This window comes from Anser brachyrhynchus, assembly GCF_964034855.1.
Source record: "Anser brachyrhynchus genome assembly, chromosome: 5".
Lineage (NCBI taxonomy): Eukaryota > Metazoa > Chordata > Aves > Anseriformes > Anatidae > Anser > Anser brachyrhynchus.
The window spans coordinates 5,726,835-5,748,121 of record NC_137699.1 but is presented as its reverse complement, the minus strand read 5'-3'; the positions used below and the strand labels follow the sequence as shown (position 1 = coordinate 5,748,121).

Genomic DNA, 21,287 nt, shown 5'->3' with positions numbered 1-21,287 from the left:
AGCTGCCCGCCCGCTGCCGCCCGCCCGAGCCGCGCAGGCGCCCCGCTCCCGCCCCGCCGCCGCCCGCCGGGTCCTAGCGCCGGGGGAAGGGTTCGGAGCCTGCGGGAGGGCCGGTGGCTGCCCCGCGAGGGAGGGCGGCGGGGAGGTGGCGGCGTGGAAGGGCAGGGAGGGGAGCGCGCGGTTCCGTGTCAGCATCGCGGGAGGAGTGGGCTCGCTGTGGGCAAGCTGGCGAGCGGTGGCACAGCGGGTGGGTGAGCTGGAGCAGCGTCTGATTGCAGGGTACGCCTTGAGGAATCGGAGAGCCATTAAAGCTAGAAAAGATCGTCAAGATCACCTGGTCCAACCCGGTGTGCAGAACACCGTGATGTTTGACAGGAGAGGACAGACTGGGGCTAGGGAGGTGATTGTCCCCCTGTACTCGGCTCTGGTGAGGCCGCACCTCGAGTACTGTGTTCAGTTTTGGGCCCCTCGCTACAAGAAGGACATGGACGTGCTCGAGAGAGTCCAGAGAAGGGCAACAAAGCTGGTGAGGGGTCTGGAGAACAAGGCTTACGAGGAGCGGCTGAGGGAGCTGGGGTTGTTCAGCCTGGAGAAGAGGAGGCTCAGGCGCGACCTTATCGCTCTCTACAGGTACCTTAAAGGAGGCTGTAGCGAGGTGGGGGTTGGTCTGTTTTCCCACATGCCTGGTGACAGGACGAGGGGGAATGGGCTAAAATTGCGCCAGGGGAGGTTTAGGTTGGATATTAGGAAGAACTTCTTTACTGAAGGGGTTGTTAGGCATTGGAATGGGCTGCCCAGGGAAGTGGTTGAGTCACCATCCCTGGAGGTCTTTAAGAGACATTCAGATGTTGAGCTTAGTGATATGGTTTAGTGGAGGACTTGTTAGTGTTAGGTCAGAGGTTGGACTAGGTGATCTTGGAGGTCTCTTCCAACCTAGATGATTCTGTGATTCCGTGAACACAGTTAGGTTGGGCCTCAAAGGGAGATGGAGGTTTGGACATGCTGGAAAAGCAGCAAAGAACAAGTGAAGGGCTGCTACTCAGCAGGTGGTGTGGTTGGGTTGGCGAGGGGAGGCATATGGCTCAGGCTGCCAAGGAGCATTGCATGTGTTTGGGGTGTGGAGAAGAAAACATTGCAGTGGTTGCAGCAGGATGTAGCAAAGAGGCTTAAAGGACAGATTTGCTAGTAAAAATGGTAACAGGTTGGTCTTGAGCCTGGTGGGGTAGAAGGAAGCCTAGGAGCTGGGTGTTGTGTGACTTGTGGGAAAAGGGAGGACGATAAGGCAATAGGGAGCACGTTACTGCTATTGGCAGTGAAACTGAAAAGGGAAAGTGAGGCTAAGCCAAGGCAACGCTGTACTTAACTACCTTAAGACAATGACAAAATCTCTTAAAAGCTACCAGCTACCTGAGCATTGGGTTGAGTAGAGAAAGACTGGTGGTATAGGGAGAAATGTGAGAATCACAAGCACAGAAAAGTTATCTAAAAGGCTTGCAAATTGCCAGAAAGAAGGCAAAAAGTGAGAAGAGGGCAGGTCTGTAAACGTGAGCCCAGAGTTAAGAAAGGAAAAGGGGATGATAACTCAATGACAAGAAAAACAAAATCACAATGTGATTTTATAATTGCCCTAAGTTACTGTCTTTCACAACAATAGATCTAGGGATCAATGGGGACGCATGGTAGGGCAGACTGAGAGTTACAGAGGTTAACCCAGGAGGGAGGATCTGTGCATCCCAGGCCGGTGGCACATCCACAGCTATAGAGGCTCTTTTCCAGCTCATCAGCTCTTGCCTTCCATGCTACTTTATCCCCCATCAGTGATTCCTCTTTAGGAATTTCAGTACGGAGATCTCGGGCAACTGCGGGGATGAAAGGGATTTCTTGCAGCTTCTGTTGCTTCGTTTTCCCTTCTAGCCTGGGTGTCTGTTGGAGGCTGGTCCAGGACCTTAGAAGTGACCTGAAGGTACGTGTTAAAACATGGAAGGTTTGCTTAAAGGCAGTTGTCATGGGCTCAGGTGGAGAGGCCACGCTAAAGCGACCTGTGAGGTTTCTTTGAAGATACAAAGGCTGTAATTGGGAAAGGAGAGCTGGCAGCCACCAAGAGCTGCCTACTGCAAAAGGTCCGTGAGCAGGCTCCAAATCAGAGATTAACGGGTGAGGGGGAGCTGAGGGATCTGGAGCAAAATAGGCACCGAAATGAGAAGCTGTCTTAGAAATATAAATTGGAAAAATAAGTTTATACGTTATTTTGATGTGGAAAAGGAAAAGAGAACATCATTTTCCAAGTTTTTATTGAAGTTTAAGGGGGAAACTATTAGAAAATAAGATCTTTATTAAATAAGGTATGTAGCAGAAAGTATCTACCTGCTAAAATGCAAAGAATGCTTTGCACTGAAGATTATAGTATGATTTTAACTTAATTAATTAGTGACAGTTGATATTATCAACTAGGTAGTAGTTGATTTATGTAAAATGAATGTTTTAATTCAGTCCAGTAGGTGCTGTGTATCATCAAAGTTTTGATTTAAGCCTTCCCTGTAGTGATATAAAATTCTGGTTTTGTGTAAAATAAATAAAATAAAATCCTTTTCAAATGGAAATATTTGAACTACAATAGATAAAGCAAACCTAATTGTTTTCAAAGATATTCCAATTTAGGGGCAAAATTTTTCCATAGAGGTTCATTTAATCCCAAACTGTGTAGCAGCACTTCTGCCCCTCTAGTCCCACCGAAAAATATCCATGTTACAACCATTTCTTATTTTGGCTCAAACCACAAGTCTCTGTCTTCAGCTGCTGGGATGCTGAAGGGTCTCCCCTTACTCTGCAGTGATTTTTAAGGTCTTAGTGGATTATAGAATCTCACTGTGTACATGGGATGAACATCTGTATAATTTTTGTCACAGTCAGGCATGTCCATGTTCAGTCTTTTCAGTTCCAAAATAGCTGTCTGTCTCCTCTGTGCGTTCAGCCCTGTGTTATAGACAATACAGTAATTTGCAGAAGCAGGATCATGCGTTTGATCACCTATACAGCTCCACTGACGGCAGTGAAGTTAACGAATGAATGAAATGAACGAAAGAGTAGAAGTTTAGATCCCTTGGACTGCTCTCAGGTCATTGACTCTTTATACCTCCCTGATGGGTATCTTCTCCACCCAGGAAAGAGAAGTTAAACAGGGAGGTCTTCATATGAAGCTGGATGTGCGTGTCCAGGAATTATCTAGTTTTTCCCTGATAACTCGTGTCATTTTAAGTTAAATTAATAGTTACATTCCTAACTTTTACTTGCCAAAAAGAACTAATAAAGTTTTAAGAGTGCTGGGAGACCTGAGCGGGAGGCACAGATTTGGTAGGTGGTTCAAATATTTCACAGTCTGGAAAAGGATTCTGGTAAAGCAGCAGCAGGTAATGTTATCAGAAATTCTCAAAATGCGTTAAAAGGTGTTGGCCTTGGAATTACATTTTATTTCCCAAGTTGATTCTGGTGAGGGATTTTGATGATCTGCCTTGAGCTGTGGCTGACCAAAGCTTGGCTAAAGGAGGGGGAAAAAAAAGCTGTGGAGTGTAGAAAGGTTTTTCAGTGTGGGAGCCTTCTGAGAGGCCAGAGTTGCACAGCTGCTACCCAGGAGAGTAGAGATGCAGTTCGAGCAGTCCTCTTAAAGTCATTTGGAGTGCCTACAACCTTTGCTGTTCTTCTAAATCAACACTTCTGGTGGTGACAGCAAAAATATAGCTTTGAGACATCAGTCTGTTTTATTTTTTAAACTCCTGCGTAACAGAAGAAAAGAATCAGTGCTCTCGCTAATTTTATCCTTTGTGTTAGGTCACCCCACTGCCTCCTGTGTTCTGATGACACAGGAAGAGTAAGTCCTTCTTTTGCCTCTGTGTCTGGTGTCCTGGCATCACCTTTGCTGCCCTATGCTTCAGTATCCGCAGGGTAACAGTATACAATGAAAGGTAGGTTGTCTTTCAGACAAAAGCCTAAATTCTGTCCACAGAGAAAAACCTAGCTTGTAGGTTTGTGTGCTATTCATTTCTAAATCCCCTGCTCTCTACTTAGTGCTTTAGTCGAGAAGCTCACTGGTTTCTCATCTGAACTCCAAGGGATTTTTCCTCTCATTTTAGGGGGTGGGGCATGACTGAGCATACGTTCCCTAATATACCTAAACTTAATAACCTTTGAACGTTTTTTTCTTTTTGTATGAAGTCATTTTACCACGTAAGGAAGATGCTGGATTCATAGATCAACATCACAGAGTGTTGTGTAGGTACGGAAAGCACACAAGGAAGCTTTGTTTTGGTGCTTTGCTAGTCTAACAAGAGCATCTCATTCTGCACAACTCTTTAGCGTCTTCGTTCACTGAGGTGCCCGACAAGGAGACCAACAATGGTAACTACTAATGAAGCAGTAGCTCCTTAATTTCAAGCCTGCCGAGTCTGAGTACATCAGCCAGTTTATATTCAAACAAAAGGGTTCTTACAAAACTTGTTGACCATTCTAAGAAAAGCAAAAAAAAAAATAAAGAGGGAAAAGAGACATTTAGAAAACTTGTGACTTTATGTGCATCTCTGAATACAGTTGGAGGGCACATTTAAAATGTTTTAAAGCTGGAGGAAGCTGAGAGGGAGAGATTTATTTGTAAGAGTTGTAATCTCAAAACAAAAGGCAGACAGGGCTGGAATACCAGTTTTGTAATGCTCGAACGCTATAATTCAATCTGTGCTGTTTTGTATTAAATTCATGACAACTCAACAGTATTTCTATGCAGTTCTTCATCAGTTCTAGATTACATCATGCTGTGAATTGCTCTATCTGTTAATATTGATCCTTGTAAATCATTTGGTTTGAGGTCTTGAAATGTAAAGCTGTGATGTACTTCAACATGCAATGTACTCGCTCTGTCCTTGAAACTCATTTAAAAACAAACAAAGCTGCACTTGCAGAGATGATATTACTTTTCTGAAAGGTTAGATTTACCCCTTTGGACGGTCAATAGTTGGATGAAAGCGTTCCATGGAAAGAATGAGAATGAGGGAGAAAATAATTGATTGGTGCTTGATGTTGACTGAGGGGGCCATAGAGGTGCCGCGTGCCTGAAGGGCTGTGTAGCACAAAGCCCAGTTCAAGGAAGTCATGCTGCTTTTAGGGAGAGTAGCCATGGGAATAGAAGCTGGATAGACTGAGTGCTAGCTCCTGTATACTTATCAAGCTATTTTTTTCTCCCTAATTACCTAGGTTTTGCTTGAATATGGACTTCATATTCATCCATGTTCTCCAAGCGTTGCGTGGCTTTGCTGCGAGATGAGAAATGTTTGCTGCGTTCCGCCTGCTGGATTGCATTTTGTTCTCCATCCGTTTGTCCTGGGCCGTGTTTGATTGTGAGTGAAGGTTGGCTTTGTTTTGCAGACCCTTTTAGGATCCTTCAGAAAGAGTGCCAGTGTAGAAACGTCAGCATTGCATGAATGGATATCAAACTATGAGCTAAATGGAAATGGCTCTGGGAGAAAAATGAAAGTAATGTTGTCTTATGTTAGAGATTGTCATTGGTCTTTCCTCATATCATTAACTCAGAGAAACTCCCACCTGAATCCACTTGGTTATGGGAGGTGAAACTGAGTAAATACGATTGGGATTGCGCACACAAACGAGGAGCATTCTGTTGCTTGTAAAAGGGCTCAGATGGTTTCCAGACGCTGTTTCTCATAGGGAGAGAGAAGACTGCTTCTTCCTTCCTGGCAAGAAGGGCAGCAAGTGCTGCAAATGGCTGTCTTACACCCAACACCTGCTTGAATCCAGCACGTAGCTGGTCTGGGCCAGGCCCTGTGCTTCTCTTGAAGCATACAGGTTGATCAGAAATGGTGTCCTTTTCTAGATGTACTTCAGTCAAGGCTGTAGTGAAAGTGTCACGATTTATCTTTGATGAGCATTCCCCAAAACAGAAATGATTGTTCCTCAAGAAATCAAGGGAAAATCTACTGTAAGTAACTGAAATAAGGCATACAGCTTTGCTGATGTGTCGCTTTGTTGCAAAGTGTATTTCTGTGAAGGGTATAGATTTGTCTCTGTCTTTGTCTTGCTGATCTAGGCAAGATCCAGCAAAACAAGCTGCTGGTGGCAAGGGAAATTCAACTTACAATATTGGAAGATTCATGTCAGCGCATAACGAAAACATGCTTATGGAAGCTGCTAAATACGTGTTACTAGGAGCTGAGTGAAGTAATCCTGAAGGCTCTAAATTTACATGTCTAAAAGAGTAAATACGTGCACATAGAGCTGATCGATGTAGCTCCTACCATGTACTACAGCTAGAGTTTCAGAAGTGGCTAGTGATTTGGCTTTATTTATAGGTGATCTGTTCTGGAGAGTCATCAAAGGTCCTTGCCTTTCTGAGATTGGCCTAGCCAGCTTTTTCTGAAAATGAAACTCTACTAATGCTGTAGTGACTTTTTAAAATCTCAGCTAATTTGCAGGTGCATGAACACACAGCAACAGACACGATCCCATAGATAGAGACATACATATGTCACGTATAAAATTTACAGAATACAGAACAGGAGCTGCTAGTCTTTTCTTGAACAAGGTGTGCAGTTCTCAGTGCCTCAAGTATATCTTTTTCATTTAACCACCAAAAAAATAAATTAGGGTCTCTTTGTGACTGAAGAGGAGAGAACATGCTGCATTTTACACAAAACGTATGCTTGCCTGTCAGCTGACTATTTCTCTAATACATCAAAATGATTAGATCATTTCTTTCTGTTTTTTTTTTTTTTAATTGAAATGAGAGCTTTACTTTTGTTGAATGATTCACTTCCCACAACTCTTATTATTTCTCCAGCCTACCCTGAGTTTACAGCACTGACTGAAATGTTCTCAGATGAGCAGGTGGGAAAACGGCCTGTAAATCTTCATCTTTATAAATGGTTCGTAAAACTTTTGGTGTTGAAAGGTAAGAATAGTTGAAATAAATCTCAGCAATGCTGACTCAAATGTTTAAAGCAGTGCTTAAATCCCTTGATTAACCCAGCTTCTCAATATTTGACATGAATCAATAACTCTGAGATGTCTTTGCTGTTCTCTAGCTTTGTAAATATTTATGTGGACGGTCCTGTGAAATATGATGCTTAATCCTGTTAAAGTAATTCTTTGTGTGCTGCATATGAAGAGATATAAAGTATAATAGTTCCAGTCATGCTAGTTAAATAATTGGCACTAAGGATGAAATCTGCTGCATTTCTTTAGTAAATAACCAGGATTTATACAATTCAACTGTGAGTGAATGGAAAGCAAAATCCACCTTCTGTCACAAATCTCTGGCCAGCTGCTGGGGATGCAGATTGCCTGATTTTGGCTTGTTCCTGAGCCAAATAGTAGGCTTTCGTTCCAGTTAAGTGAGGTGCTGAGAGCTAGATCAGTGCTAATAGTGAACGGATGGCACCTCTGTTAGCTTGTCCTCAGCCTTCCCTTGTTGGGATGTGCTGTAACTGTGCAGTCCAGGGAGCAGGAGGATGCTCTGTTCATAGTTTCCAGGACCTGGGAAAGCCTCCTCTAGGAACGATGGTGCAAAAGGGTTGTACCAGCCCTACAGATTGTGGCTGAGATATTCCTGCTAATACACAAGATCTGCAGTAGGCCTGTATTTAAATGGTTTGGCTTATGAAGCACAGTGGCATGCTTGTTCCTAAGACACTGTGCGTTTAGTCATTGTTTACTGATTCAGTCTGATTCATCTGTGGATTCTGCCAGGCTTTGCAGTTGTACTCCTTGCCTCTAGGTATTCCAGAAATAAAAGGGGCTGAGGAATAACAAGGAAGCCGAGAAAGATCACGGTGGCATAAGATGCTCAGAGTTGGCCACCAAGAATTCAGAAGTGGATCTTCCTTAGATGGGCTCTGTTCTTGTGTCAAAGTGGATCTTTCTGTGCCTCTAGGATGGATGCCTATCCTACAAGAGCTACTACAGGAGCATACTTAGGGGTTTCCTGTGAAAGGATGGGAGAAAAGGGGTACCCAGTATGCATAAAATCCATCATATGGGCCTGCTTTCTGTGGGGTTTTTCAGACTAATTACAGATAAAATATATTCCTATGGGTTCTTTTAGGACTGTTCTCTAGCTTACAGGCATCCTACCTAATAAAATGTAGAGAAAAAGATGGTATTTTATGTGTTTAGAAGTAGTTTAGCTTTTTATTTGCTTTTTCGCTGTAATTCCCTTAAGAGCCCTTCAGCAGATGAAGAGATCTCCATGCAGAAGTGCTAGAGTGGTGCTGCTCTTCTGTAGCCCAGTTTGACCACCACGTAAGCCAAGCAAATAAATGTATGCTTAAAAGAACAGCACATCCCAGAAAAGGTGATGTGGGAATTCAATGAAATTACTGCCAGTTTTCCTGAGTGTATGTTTATGTGGTCACTGGGGGCGGGGGGTGGGGGGGGTTGACTATATTTAACTACATACAGTACTGGTTGGGATAAAACCCAGATGATTGCATTTGGATTGTTAACAGATTCTTCTTCAGCTTCATTTCCACGTTATGTTACGTTGCTTGTCCTACCAACTATTTCTCCCCCATCCCAAGCAAAGACTGAGTAGGAGCTGCAGAATGTGTCTTGTGTTTAGGGAGGTATTTAGAGGTACTTTGGAAGAAAAAATGATGTTTATGCATTAAGGCTTGCATTTTCAGCCATGCATGTCAAAGGTCCAGGAGGTCTGAAGAACATTTAGTCAAATTGGAAATCAGGCTAGACATGGTCTATCAAAACAAGTAAAATTTGTAGCAGTGAAAATATGAAACTAATTAACTTGGTTAAAAAAAAAAAAGTCTTTTAATTAACTCTGACCAATAAATGTTAGTCTGTAGAGAGCAAGTTAACAAGTACATAAATAGTGATGGGGAAAAATTAATAAATGAGCCTTATGTACCTAGACATCTGCTCAACCAACCAAGATTTCTAAAGGGTCAGCTGCATGTCTGGAAATGTAGCCACTGGTGTCTTAAATAGAAGACATGGAAGTAGACATGGGTTTTGATATATTTTTTTTAACTTGTACATTGCATGATGTACCAAAAAAAAGAAAACAACCACCAAAACTCAAGAAAGCAAATAAAAAAATCCCACCACATGAAAGCCACAGGTAATGCTGATGATCGTGAAGTGCTTGAAGGTCACATGCCTTCAGTCACCACAAAGCAAAGATGTGTCAAAAGTATGTTGCTTCAGCTGCAGAACAAATGTGCAGGAATCACTACCTACCTATCAGGTGTGAGGATTAAATGAATTGATCAGCCTTTTCTGTCTTTCTAATAATAATCATTTGTATTTAAAAGAGGGAATAACGTTTTGTCATCCACATCTAAGGAACGGCTTTTTTTTGTCATTCATGAGGAGCAGAACTCAGAATTCTTATTGCAAAAAGAGACCAGAGAGCAGATGAGGCGAAGCGACATATTCAGGTAAAACATGAGCCACCAGCTCACAGCAAGCAAGTTCAGTGCAGTGACAGTCTGCTCTTCCCTAGGGACTGGGCAGAACTGCTCAAGAAGGAGTAGATGGAAACAGCTGCCAATAGATGAGTTCTGGAAAGGATTCAAGCCACAGTACTTGCTGCGGCTTGGGAGTTTGTGGTGGGCAGAGCTTACTGAATGACTGGTATCTATGATTTTGGACTGGACAGCTATCAGTCAGTTCTTAGATATGGGACCCAGAAAAAATATTGCGGAACAAAGCCATGTATAGGGCATTCTCTGACATCTTTGTAATTCTAAAGTGAGAAAGGAAAGTACATCTCTAACCGCAGAGCTCTAGAACAGATTTATCTAGCTTCAAGTGGAAAATCATGATCCTTCCTGCTCATAGACAGAAGAGACCTGAGGTCCACAGAATCTTGGTTCTGCTCGTACATGGACAATTCACTAGGTTGCATTTAGCTAGCAGGAGCTTGCATTTTGTTTTTGTTTAACCTAAATATCTTTCTCATGACAGAAGACAGCAAGAGAGATGTTGAAGACCTGAGCCTTGATGTCATTTCCTCAGAATTTGTACCAGGCAGAGCTGACAGCAGAACAGCGCCTTCCTCTTCCACGCCCAGGCTGAAGTCAAAGGCCTATAATGCTTGTGAGTAAGTTTTGTCTTTTATTTATATATATATGTATGTATGTATGTATATAGCACTTATCACCATAGTGATAATCACTCTTTGGAACTGGACTGATGGCAGGGGTAGGAACAGGAGTTGGCTTGTTAGTACCTCAGCACTTCTGTTTCCAACCAATTTAAAACAAACAAAAAAATAGTCGCACAAACTACTACATCTTATTTCTCAGAGAAGCCCTATGGTAAGAGGCTTCTTTAAGCTGTGGTTGCACACAGTACTAAAGATAAAAGAACACTGCTAATGTATTTTTCACGAATGTGCCTATGCTGTAATTCATTCACTCAAGACAATGGTTTCTCTTGACCTTGAGATTGATTGAACAGGTGGCAAAAAGATAAGTTTAGGAAATTCAGTGACGCAATGCCAATAACTTTGTCATCTTGCATATTTTCTAGCATACTGTGAAGAATAAATAAATGGCAAAAGCTAAAGTGTCCTTGGCAAACAAACAAACAAAATAGTACCCTGTGATATTTTTACCTTTGCTTCCCCTCACCACACACAGTTTACGCCCACAGAGCTTGAAATATTAACCCAGCATGTTAATTTATTTCTTCCAGAGTTGCCCTGGCCATTGGATTTAACATCTCTCTTGGAAGTACTTCAAACCAAATGGCTGGCTCCATCTCTAGCTTTGTTAATTAGGCACATTACTTTGTTGCTTTTTTCATATCGTTTAATGTAATTGGCATTTGTGCAGCTTTCTAAAGGCATGTTTGGGCCTACATTTTGTGCAGCTGGCTCTAAACTGCAAGCTATTTCAAGTGTTTAGTTCTCTAGAAGACCGCCTTCGAGAGCATGGAGCATCTGTGTTGAGCGCATACCATGCTTCCTTTCCAAAACGAAGGAAATGACTAGTGTGACACATGTTCTTCCCTGTATACGTTTGTATTTCTATGGCATTATGTTTGTAATGGGAGCATTAGCCGGCCTATTTGAAGAACAGGACTCCATCTACAAGCTGTTGTGTAAATGCTTAGCTATAATACAGCTTTTATCCTAGCCACCTTTATTCAACTCACAGGGATACTTTGCCATATAGACATAAACGGCTGTGATTTTTCACATAGAAGTGAATCTTCGCAAGCCATGAATTTGGCCTCGCTGTGATAAATCCTACAGATAAGGGTGCCAACGCAGTGTCAATTGCCAGTAAAACCGATGAAGTTACACAAGGCAGGAATTCAGTACGTTCTTCGGTTGTCGTGGTGTGAAATGCTGTACCTGAATTGAAGAAGTGATTTATATAAAAGTTTAGGAAGAAAATATATATGTATGCACTGAAGAAATCATCTAGTTCCTCTTTTTCATAGAAATGCTGCCCTCTAGCGGCTGAAAAAAACACAAGTTGCTTATTAATTGCAATAATATAATTTCCACTCACGTGGCAGCAAGTAGGAATAAAATATGCCTGTTAGCATAAAAGGCACATGGATTGTCTGAGTTTCAGCCTTGGGAAACCCACAAGTAGCATAAGGCAAAGTAAAGAAAGTTGTAACGACAAGGCATTGCTTTACTTGTACAGGCCTGCTGACTCTCTTCTGTGAACAACCAACTGAAAATGAAAAGTCTTTCTCACAAATGGCAGGATTGTAATGTTGCCACACAGTGCTAGTCGAAACCACCTATTTCAAACAGAACCACATGTGAGGAAACGGTCATGAGCTGAACGCACAGGTCTCACAGGACATCTGTTTCCAAATGTGATGGATCATCTCCTTAAAAAAAAAAAAAGAAACAAACAACCATCCTGGCTCGCAGTCAGTCAGACACAGGGCACTGCACACAGCGGTCATCAGTGAACCAAGAGGACCCTTATATCCTCCCAGAACGTGAAGCTAAGCCACAGGTAAAACAAAAGTCAATCAGGGTTTGTCTTTCAGATACGTCAGCCATGTGCATTCGTTTGAGGATTCAGAAGTAAAGCATCCATGTGAAGGAAAGGAATGTTTTATGGCCAAGGTGTGAGGTAGATGATCTTTAGGTATGTCACCTCTACACTTGCTAATGTTTTCCTTGCGTAGTTTGAATTGTTCTGTCCAAATATTATGTAAGACTCTTTCTCAGCTTGTCCTGTTCTACACCTGCATTTTAGGTGGAGGTGACTGTGCATGCCGAGGTTTGTGTACCACTGAGGACCAGAGGACCATGGCATTGCAAGCCCTGCCTTCTGGTAAGTAACCTGTCTCCCCCAGCACCATTTCTAACAGCTCAGGCCATACCCAAAGGAAAATAGACTGATTTCTCCAGATTTGTGCATCAATAAAAAACGAACAAACTGCTATTCCTTCCAATTGTCTCCTGTTTTTTCAAGAAGGCTCTTTGGTAGCAAAGTGCTTGGCATTTCCCTGGTGTATGGGGCTCCAGGTGGTGACTGAAGACAGTAAATATTTTTGCCGTTTCTCCACCAACTGATCTTCCATTATGAAAAGATGAGAAAACAGAACATTCAACTCACCAAGAGTAGACCTCACAAAGAAATGCAGTCTGCAAATTATCCAGCAGATGCCGCTGTTGGACAAATAAATAGCTCAAGGTCAGTTCAGGCTGCCGAGGGAGGACTGATGTTTCGGAGGGTTTCCACAGTTGCAGGTTTTTATCCAGCACCTCCCGGTCTGGTCCCTTAAGACTGGGAGACCCATTTTATAATCATGCACTTGCAACATTAGCTGACTGTGCTGAGACCCAGACTTCTGAATGAATCTGACTCCAAACCAAAAAAAAACAAAACAAAACAAGAAAAAAAACACCCTTTATACCGATCACAACCTCACTGAAGTAGGTTATTAGTTTTTTGTCATAATTTTAAATGCATTTTCATATAAATAGTGGAAAGCTTCACTTCATACTCAGTGTTTGCCTGCCTACTGACGAATATGGGGTTATTCCCTGAGTCTTATATAAAATACCACACTTGATGATGTTGTTAAGACCCATACAGTAAATAAAAGTTACTGAAGTTCCTAATTCCTGATGGGACCTGGGTGGGAAAGGACAATGCGGGGGCTCTTCTGTATTACACTAAGGCTCATTCTGTCCCTTGTTAGCCCTGAAATCTCAAATTTTGAGTGGTGAGCCACTAGTCTCTACTCAATGTCATTCCCAGCTGTGCAACAAACTTTTTGAGAAGGGAGCTGCATAGACCAAGGAGAGGAAGTCATGGCTGTGCAACAGATTTACTGAAAAATGTGATTCGAAAGGCTGAGGCAGGGCTAGCGGAGAAGCAGTAGTAAGTAGTGCTTAGTGAGGGGCTCAGGCATACCTCTCAAGATGATCTCTGGGATGTTTGGCATTGGGCCTACTATTTCCATACCGCACTCTCGCACGCTGAATGCAGCATTGCTGTCAGAGATGCGCACTCCGATGGTAGGAAGACAATTCTGCACACTGCTAGCGAAGCCGACTGCTGAATGGAAGTTATGCAAAATGACCTTCATACCATCTCCTGGTGTCGCGGGCTCTGTCAGCCACACGTTTTGGAAACGCTGAAGATTTTCAGCGTTATTAGGAGGATAGTTTCTGTTTTCTGTTTTTCAAGATAGGGTGAGCTTGTAAAGCCTGTGGTTACGCTCTGGGGATCAGCGTATCCCAAGCCGCTGTGAGAGAAATGGGTCAGTGAGCTGAACACAGGCAAGGGTGCACGGCAGGGGGATAGTGCGTGGCTTTGTGCTGCTACGTGGGCACTCTCCCAGGCGGTACTATGTGCAGCAGCTTGAAACTAGTCCCACTGAAGTCGGAAGCTCAGCCACTGATTTCAAGGAACAAATTAATAATTTTAATCAAGAGGGAAATAATTTAATTTAACATGCAGGTGGTATCTTGTTTGCTCCTCTGTTTTGCCTTTGGATGTGGTTCTTCTGGTGATGATAATACTGCTTTTACGAGTGAAATGAGCAGATTTTGCGCTTTCAAGTATCTCTGCAAAATGTAAACTGTAAAATGCAAACTGTTTTTCCTTCCACATTCAGTAAGGTCTGATATAAGGTCTTTATCTTGTGCTCAAAATGACAAGTCATTTTAAAAGAACAGCATCTGGTACAAAACTGCCAATTTAATATTGCTTTATTACTATTGGATACAGATAAAATGTTTTAAAAGGAAAAATATACCAGCAGTAGTTAATATTTTTCTTACAGCTAAAATTGAATTTTTAGTTTGTGAATATTTCTGTAGCAGTCTCAATGATAATTTGGGAAAGGGTGTATAATAACATTGTTATTTTTTTTTTAAAAAAGGCAATTTTATTGCACTTTTTTGTTATTTAAAATTCTGAAAATAGAAAAAAGATCCCTTTATTTTTGTATATTTGTAAATGTCCTGATGAAATTTCAAAACCAAAGCACTTAGCATACATAATTAACATACACATTTATGCCCTTTCTCTTTATCCATTGCAACAGTTTGAATAAGTTTGAGTAAGATAAACCAATAGTGCTGGTTTCATCATGCAGCTTCAGCAGAGCTTTCTGAAGCTACCAAATCAAACCAAACATTGCTAAGATACACACTTATCTTCATGTTCAAGAGCAGCTAATTTTCTTTAATTAGTAGTAGTTATCTGACTTTCTGGAGGTAGCCTTCTGTAGGAAGCATCAAACAGTTCTAAAACCTTCAGTGAAAAGTTTCACACCTACATTGGGTCTGGCTCTGACTTGCCGTGTCAAGGCAGCTTGAGAAGAGGAAGGGTCTGGTTTGCAGTGCTCCTCAGTTTTCCCTAAGCTCTGCATGTCAGTGCCATTGGCCAGATTCAGATTTTTTCAATCTTCATCCTGCAGAATATCGACTCGGAACCCATAGGCTATAAATCGATGGTTTCAGACTGTTGGTGTGTGTCTGTAGACCCAGCTAGACTGCAGTTTGCCTTGCAGGGTGATCCCTAAATGCGTTTTCAGGAGCCCAATTTAAGAACCAAAGTTTGCAAACGCTGGGTCAGTCTTATCTGTTCCTCAGCTCTGCTTATGTTCCTTGTCACAGTTGGAACTGAAACAAAGCTCAGAATCCAAATTTTTTCCGACTTTGAAATGTTTGCACATGGACGGGGTTGTACTTCCGTCAGCAACATGCCATCCTCTTGATGCACAAATGAGGAGAGTAATTTCAGGCATTTATTTTAAAAATACTGCCTTAGAAATAGACGGGCAAAAATTGCACAGGGTGTATATTTTTCTTATTTAAGTTGAAAAATAAATATAGCTGTAATCTAAGTGTGTATTTATCAGCGTTGATGCCCTTTGGTCTTGCTCCTGTGGACTTCTCTCACTGACATCAGTGGGAAAAAGATGGGTTCTGCACAGTAAATCTATGAATATTTTTTTCATCTTTATCCATCCATCTATTTTGGGATGTGCTAAATGCTTGCTCTCTGTTGTAACATTAACATCAGTATGTGGAAACTTGGGTTGCTAAAATAAATCACTGAAATGCAATATACATGACTTCACGTGGAACTGCATGTACATTGTTGGGCACAAGCACCCTGCGGCCGTCGTGCCGTGCCAGCTGTACGGCGGGGTGCTTCCTATTGTGTCCTATAGAAGCGGGGTCTCAAAGTGAGACAGCGGCAGCTTTGTGCTGCCAGTTTATATAAATAGTCTTTTTAGTCCCTGAGCTGGCAAAAGTATTTCTTGGTTGCCATTATCGTGATTGTGAATTTGAATCCATGATGCTTTTACCAGGCTCGGAGTACAAAGACGACAAGGTCGTGGTATTTCTCACAAGCATTTTTTTCATTGTGCGCCTGTTTGTTTGCTGGAGGCAATGAAATTGTTATAATTTATATGTGAAGTACTGATTTGTGGGGCTCTAGCAGTGTTTCTTTAGCTTTTTGAGTTAAAGGTAGTGGCTTTGATCAAAATAGCATGGGGCATTTTTCTCACCTTAGCAGAGGCACTCCTGATTCATGACAGTATGAATGAGCACACCCGCAAGTTCATTTCCTTTTTATATTTAAGGGAAAAATGAAGGTAAATAAGAGGGGGAAAAGGGGTAAGCTCAACACTTACAACCTGGACTGTTTTCTGCCCACAGCAAAGTCAGTGGGACACCTTTACAGAGCTGGACGTTGATGAAGGTGTAGAGGGGACAGCCCTGCCTCAGAGTCCCCTCCGATCTGCGCAGTGGTCCCGTGCCTCAGAGTACCAGTTTGTCATCCACCATGGTCACCACACACAATGAGGGAGCTGATGAGCTGTTCCCTTCTTACTTTGTCCTGCTTAAGAGGTAAGAGCTGCACAAATTCCCTCTGTAATAATCACCTAAGTATTTAGAGCTGCTGCTATCTCGTTGTTTGTTTGTTTGTTTTACTGTGAAGTTTAAACAAAAGCCATAAATCACAGGGATATGACAAGGAACAGGTTGTTGAATATGGACTGTAGCTGCTGGTTATTCTTGTCTGAATGTACAGGTATGCTCCGATGGTTACTTATCAATGACAATCTGCTCCAGGCTTAACCCTGAGCAGGGCAAGCTTGCAAGGTTACACATGTATACTGCATGAAACATACCCCACCGGTAATTTTTAGCGAGGCTCTAAACAAGAAATAAATCCCTGGAGTAGTGTTGCCAGAGGTGCATAAAGTTCAAATCCAAATTAAAACCTAAATTCTGACCTGAACTTGAGGAAAACTGTGACCTATATTTTGAACTTTATGACAGTTTTCACTTGAAATTAAATTCTAATACCTGATACGAACATGGTACAAACACTTGAAAATTAAAACTTGAATGGAATAATCTGAACATATATCTAAGCGTGTAGTACCTGGTCTTGCAAAATATGGTCACAAGACTTTAACTTATGGTAGCTGCAGTGAACGTTGAAGAATCTGAGTTACTGAGACTCGTAGCTCTGATGGAGCTTTGTAAGCTCTAGTCCTACAGTGTAATTGTAAACTTGGGGGGAAGAGAAATATGCTTATTTACTTCACAAATCTATTTTGTAAAGACCATCAATGTGTAAGACTTGGTTTAGAAATTGCTAAGATACGTGAAGAAGGTAGACCCCTGTTCAGCAATGCCGTTACACAAAGTAATTGAAAGTAGTGCAGCTGAAGCATGTTCTTGATTTCATTGCTGAATCAGAGCCTGTATCTTCTTCCTGCCAGGGCAGCGATCTTAACACCGCTCCTAAATGCACTAGTAATTCTAGAAGCTCTAATGAAAGTCAAGATAACGCCATAGATTTTATAAATAAGGGTCTTTATTTAGAATACTGTTGAAAACATTCTTGGCAACCACATTGTATAAATATATAAAGTTAAAAGTTTGGCACAACAAACCAAGCAACATTAAATATTTTTTTCCTTTTTTTGTTTGGTTTTTAATCTTTTGGTTTTTTTTCCTTTTCCTTTTTTTTTTCCAAAGCAACTCTTATTTACAATTATACAAAATGTTTTACAAAAAATGGTCCACAACCTTATTTTGGCCAGAACAAGGGGTAATAGGAAGGATCTGTCATGCCACTGCTGTTGTAGATTTCTGTTTTCCTCCACATTCAAGAGCCAGGTTCCTATTCTCCAAAGCCCAGATAAAACGTTGGCCATTTTATGGTATACAATTTTATCTCTAGATATATTAAATAACTTTAGTTTAACAACCAATAAATAACTAGGTGTATCTTGATGTAATACAGGTTTGAAAAGTTATATAAGGAATTTTGCATGATACTTTAAAACTGGAACAAGTCTTGAAGTCTTTTCAGTCTTAGAAGGCAGGTCTCAGAGCTTGGCAGAACGGAGCAATTTCTTTTCAGTGCAGTCCAGCTGGACCTGCCTTTATAGCACTTGGTAGATGGGGTTGCTGCTGCTGCTATCCTGGGGAAGAGGGGTGCAGTTGGTGGGGGAAGGAATTTGGGCTCCACTATCATTCAGGCTTGCTCCTTCTTGGGGGGAACAGGGACTGCCTTCAGCAACAGTTTCAGCTGGAGGCAGTATGGGACACGTGGAGTTATCTGTGGAAATCCTCTCCACAATGCTTGAGAGGCAATCAAGGCTGGAAACAACAGAACTCTTCCCATGCTTTGGATCTAAGGACAAACAAAGATATGATCAATTTATCCAATGAGTACTGTGTGTCAGTAGGATGTAGTTCTTTCATAAAACCCCAGCAAGTGGCTGAAAGTACTCACTTGTGAGCATATAAAGATTCAAAGGAAATGAGTATCAACGAAGGATGCCAATTATCACAAAAGAAATTGTAATTTGCAAAATGAAAGAGACCTAAGCAAAATATGCTACTTTTCGGGGAGGGTGGATCCAGGGATTCACTTCAGCACATAAAAAGGGAATGGAAAATTGGAATTCCATCAGCAATTTCTCTAATTTGGATCAGTGATATCTGGTTAGAACAGTCTTCATGCAAAACATGGTTAAAAACTGAAGATTAATTGCAGAGAGGAATGCGTTTTTATCCAGATGTTATATTTACGAAGTAGGAAATGCAGCTATAACATATCCCTATACTTGCAAATACATCTAGAGGTAATCCGATGCTTCTACTAGCATCAGCAGCTCGCTGGCTGAAAAGGCAGGTTCCTTCTTCAGCCCAGCTGGGGTCAGCTAAATGACCAGGGACGGAGAAGGCACAGGGGAGGCTGCTGCATTGGCTGTCCCTGTCGCCGTGTTTCTCACACTGCCGTTACAGCAGATACTCACCATTTGGTGATTCTGTGTAGTAGCTACTGTCATAGCTGTTTCTTCTACGAGAGCTGCAAGGAGGCCCGCTGTACTCCATCTGGAAAGGAGAACAATCTGAGTGAGGTCACTGGTTGGGGGACAGCTTATTCCTCAAATCCCAAGAACTATCTTATTTTGTTTTTCAGTCCCCTAACACTCAAGTCCTGGCTAAAATGCTATCAAGTTTGTGTCTTCAAATGAGGCAGATCTTAACTTGCCAAAAAAAAAAAAAAAATCACCCCAAAATATTTTATGTGGCACAGCTGTTCCAAAAGGAAAATTACCAGGAAAATTACCACTGTTGTTACAACTAATGCTGTAGTTTTACCAAGGAGATGAGGTTTTCCAACATTCTCACCTGTTATTGCCCTGTGCCTACATTCATTTTACGATAGGGTGTCCAAGCGAGGAACCAATCTTTTTTTTTTTGATTAATTTTTCGAAGACTTTTCCAAACATGAGTTCCTCTTAAAAAGCCTTTAGTCTATGTTTGTCCCTTTTGACTTCCTTCAGTCTCTCTTCCCAGTTCCATTTTGTACAGAAAAGCCCCTAGTCCTGGACCAATATATTTGTTTCCCATACTTTAATCTACCATGAAAAGAAAATAAAAGGCGGTATTTGTAGGAGGGGTCATTTGTGTAAATCTTGTCTCCCATCTGCCAACTGTCTCAGTCCCATATATTCAGCTCAGAGATGATTATCCTCACCAAAAAATAGAAAATCATCTCAAGTCTTAAAGTGCCCTTGTGATCCCATCCCAGGCAGCTGTCCCGCATGCCAGGCACCACATCCCACCACCCCTGCGTCAGAGCACAGAGTCCAAGCCTATAGCCTCAGTGAAGAGATTAGGCGGTGAGACAGCCTCTCTGGAACCCTTCTCCCCTCCCGGTAATGAAAGAACAGGACTGAAAGGCTGGGGTCTTTTTTCTATTGCTGGGCAATGTCTTTGGAGAGGCGAAGTGCAAGGAGAAATGGAGAACCTTTTTCATAAAGGTCAAGAAAGACAACAACCGTTGCTTAGACTGTCCTGTTATCACGACGAATGGCAGAAAACAAACCCCAGACTCTTTATCAGTTCCCCTGTGAGTTTTCCCCTGTAATTACCATGACCAAAGGGGACCTCCCTCGCTGCTGCCCTTCGCAGTACTGACACAGCCGAGGATGAGAACGGAGGTGCCCCAGGAGCTCTGAAGCATGAGGAGGGCTCAGACCTCACTGAGTTCCCAGGTACCCATCCCAGACTGCTTCCCTGAGAGCTCCCCCAGCACACAGGGAAACCTGCCTAACTTCTCCCAGGGTTTTTTTTCCCTGGGAAAGGCATGTAACAGATTTTTCTTCTTTTCCTAGAGAGCCTGGCATGGGGACCCTGTTGCCCTTTGCTGCTGGAGTTCAAGGCAGGAGAAGGGACCTCATCTTCTGCCCGGGGAGGATGTAAGCCAGCAGCTATGGGAAGGACAGGAGGAGGTGACTCGCCCCACGCAGGTTTGGGCTGATGGAGGTCGAGGGGCCTCTGTGACAGGGCGTCTTCCCTGGGGCACTCACCATGCCGTCGGAGCAGTTGGAGCGGGGGCTGGAGGCGTCCGACTCCCCGCTGTAGTGCTCCAGCACCGGGTAGTAAACGTCCTCCTGCTCCCGCAGCAGCGCCTGCAGGCTCTCGATGTAGCGGATGGCGTTGCGCAGGATCTCCACCTTGGGCAGGCGCTGGTTGGGGTTGGTGGAGGTGCAGCGCTTGAGGGTCTCGAAGGCCTCGTTGACCTTGCTGAGCCGCCGCCTCTCCCTCATGGTGGCGGCCTTACGGCGGTCGGCGTTGGTGGTCTTCCTCTTGCAAGCCTTGCATGCCCACAGCAGGCAGCGGCCGGCCTGGTGGTGCCCGCTGGGCGCCCGGACGTGCTCCTCCTCGTGCGGGTGCCCGTGGTGGTGCCCGTGGTGGTGCGGGTGCTCCTCGGGCTTCAGCAGGCCCCCCACGTGCACCAGCCGGGGGTCCAGGTCCTCGAAGAAGTGCATGTCCGACGTGTTGAAGCACGGGTCATCGTAGAAATCGTCGGCGGCCGCGAAGGAGCAGAGGGAGCCCTCCGTCATCTCCATGGGGCCCAGTAAGTCCATGGGGGCGGCGGAGAGGGGGCAACGCGGCGGGTCGGGGACAGCGGGGGGCTCCGTGCGGGCTGCTGAGCGGCGGAGACCCTTGCACCCTCTCGCCAGCGCTGGCTGCTGCCGTCGCCGCCGCCGACCCCCTCCCCAGCCGCACCGCTCCGGGAGCGCCGCTCGGGGCCCTATTTATGCCGGAGCCCCCCGGCGGGACGGGACGGGGCGGGGCGGGGCGGGGAGGGGGCCGTGGACGCCGGAGCCCCCGCGGAGCCCCGGCCCCTGCGTGTGGGGGGGCCCCGGCAGCCGCAGGTGCCGCCCGCCCCGCTCTCCTCCCTTGCCCGCCGGGCGGCGAGGAGCCGGCACCGCGGCGCTGTGGA

At 43.6% G+C, this 21,287-nt stretch overlaps 2 protein-coding genes and 1 long non-coding RNA gene across 11 annotated transcripts in view; 2 read left to right on the top strand and 1 right to left on the bottom strand.

Annotated features, from left to right (window-relative positions):
• Positions 1-725: 725 nt before the first annotated feature.
• Positions 726-20,300, top strand: LOC308195675 (uncharacterized protein). Of its 9 annotated transcripts, none has more exons than XM_080593535.1 (8): positions 726-1,963; positions 3,826-3,959; positions 4,210-5,381; positions 6,839-6,949; positions 9,982-10,113; positions 11,679-12,326; positions 16,181-16,372; positions 20,173-20,300. In XM_080593535.1, the coding sequence occupies exons 3-6, from the start codon at positions 5,312-5,314 to the stop codon at positions 11,747-11,749; spliced, it is 384 nt and encodes a 127-aa protein (XP_080449661.1). In that variant the 5' UTR covers positions 726-1,963; positions 3,826-3,959; positions 4,210-5,311; the 3' UTR covers positions 11,750-12,326; positions 16,181-16,372; positions 20,173-20,300. The 9 variants fall into 9 exon arrangements, with proteins under 9 accessions (XP_080449661.1, XP_080449660.1, XP_080449665.1 ...); XM_080593534.1 differs by having other exon boundaries at positions 726-3,959; positions 4,210-4,392; positions 5,239-5,381; XM_080593539.1 differs by having other exon boundaries at positions 726-3,959; positions 12,037-12,122; positions 12,249-12,326.
• Positions 17,334-21,181, bottom strand: MYOD1 (myogenic differentiation 1). Its single transcript, XM_080593531.1, has 3 exons — positions 20,368-21,181; positions 18,805-18,883; positions 17,334-18,176 (listed from the first exon to the last, which is right to left on the bottom strand). The coding sequence occupies exons 1-3, from the start codon at positions 20,926-20,928 to the stop codon at positions 17,926-17,928; spliced, it is 891 nt and encodes a 296-aa protein (XP_080449657.1). The 5' UTR covers positions 20,929-21,181; the 3' UTR covers positions 17,334-17,925.
• Positions 20,778-21,287, top strand: part of LOC308195677 — a 72,985-nt gene continuing 72,475 nt past the window's right edge. The window contains exon 1 of the long non-coding RNA XR_013951715.1: positions 20,778-20,918. This is a non-coding gene — a long non-coding RNA (uncharacterized lncRNA). The remainder of the gene's footprint in view (positions 20,919-21,287) is intronic.

What these genes read in the sequence shown, in the direction of transcription:
- LOC308195675 (XM_080593535.1), top strand. Translation starts at nt 5,312, where the DNA reads ATGTTTGCTGCGTTCCGCCTGCTGGATTGCATTTTGTTCTCCATCCGT. An exon ending in AAAACTTTTGGTGTTGAAAG is followed by an intron (nt 6,950 to 9,981) that starts GTAAGAATAGTT and finishes TTCTCATGACAG; the next exon opens with AAGACAGCAAGAGAGATGTT. An exon ending in GTCAAAGGCCTATAATGCTT is followed by an intron (nt 10,114 to 11,678) that starts GTGAGTAAGTTT and finishes TTACTTGTACAG; the next exon opens with GCCTGCTGACTCTCTTCTGT.
- MYOD1 (XM_080593531.1), bottom strand. Translation starts at nt 20,928, where the DNA reads ATGGACTTACTGGGCCCCATGGAGATGACGGAGGGCTCCCTCTGCTCC. An exon ending in CCAACTGCTCCGACGGCATG is followed by an intron (nt 18,884 to 20,367) that starts GTGAGTGCCCCA and finishes TCTCCTTTCCAG; the next exon opens with ATGGAGTACAGCGGGCCTCC. An exon ending in CTACACAGAATCACCAAATG is followed by an intron (nt 18,177 to 18,804) that starts GTGAGTATCTGC and finishes GTTTGTCCTTAG; the next exon opens with ATCCAAAGCATGGGAAGAGT.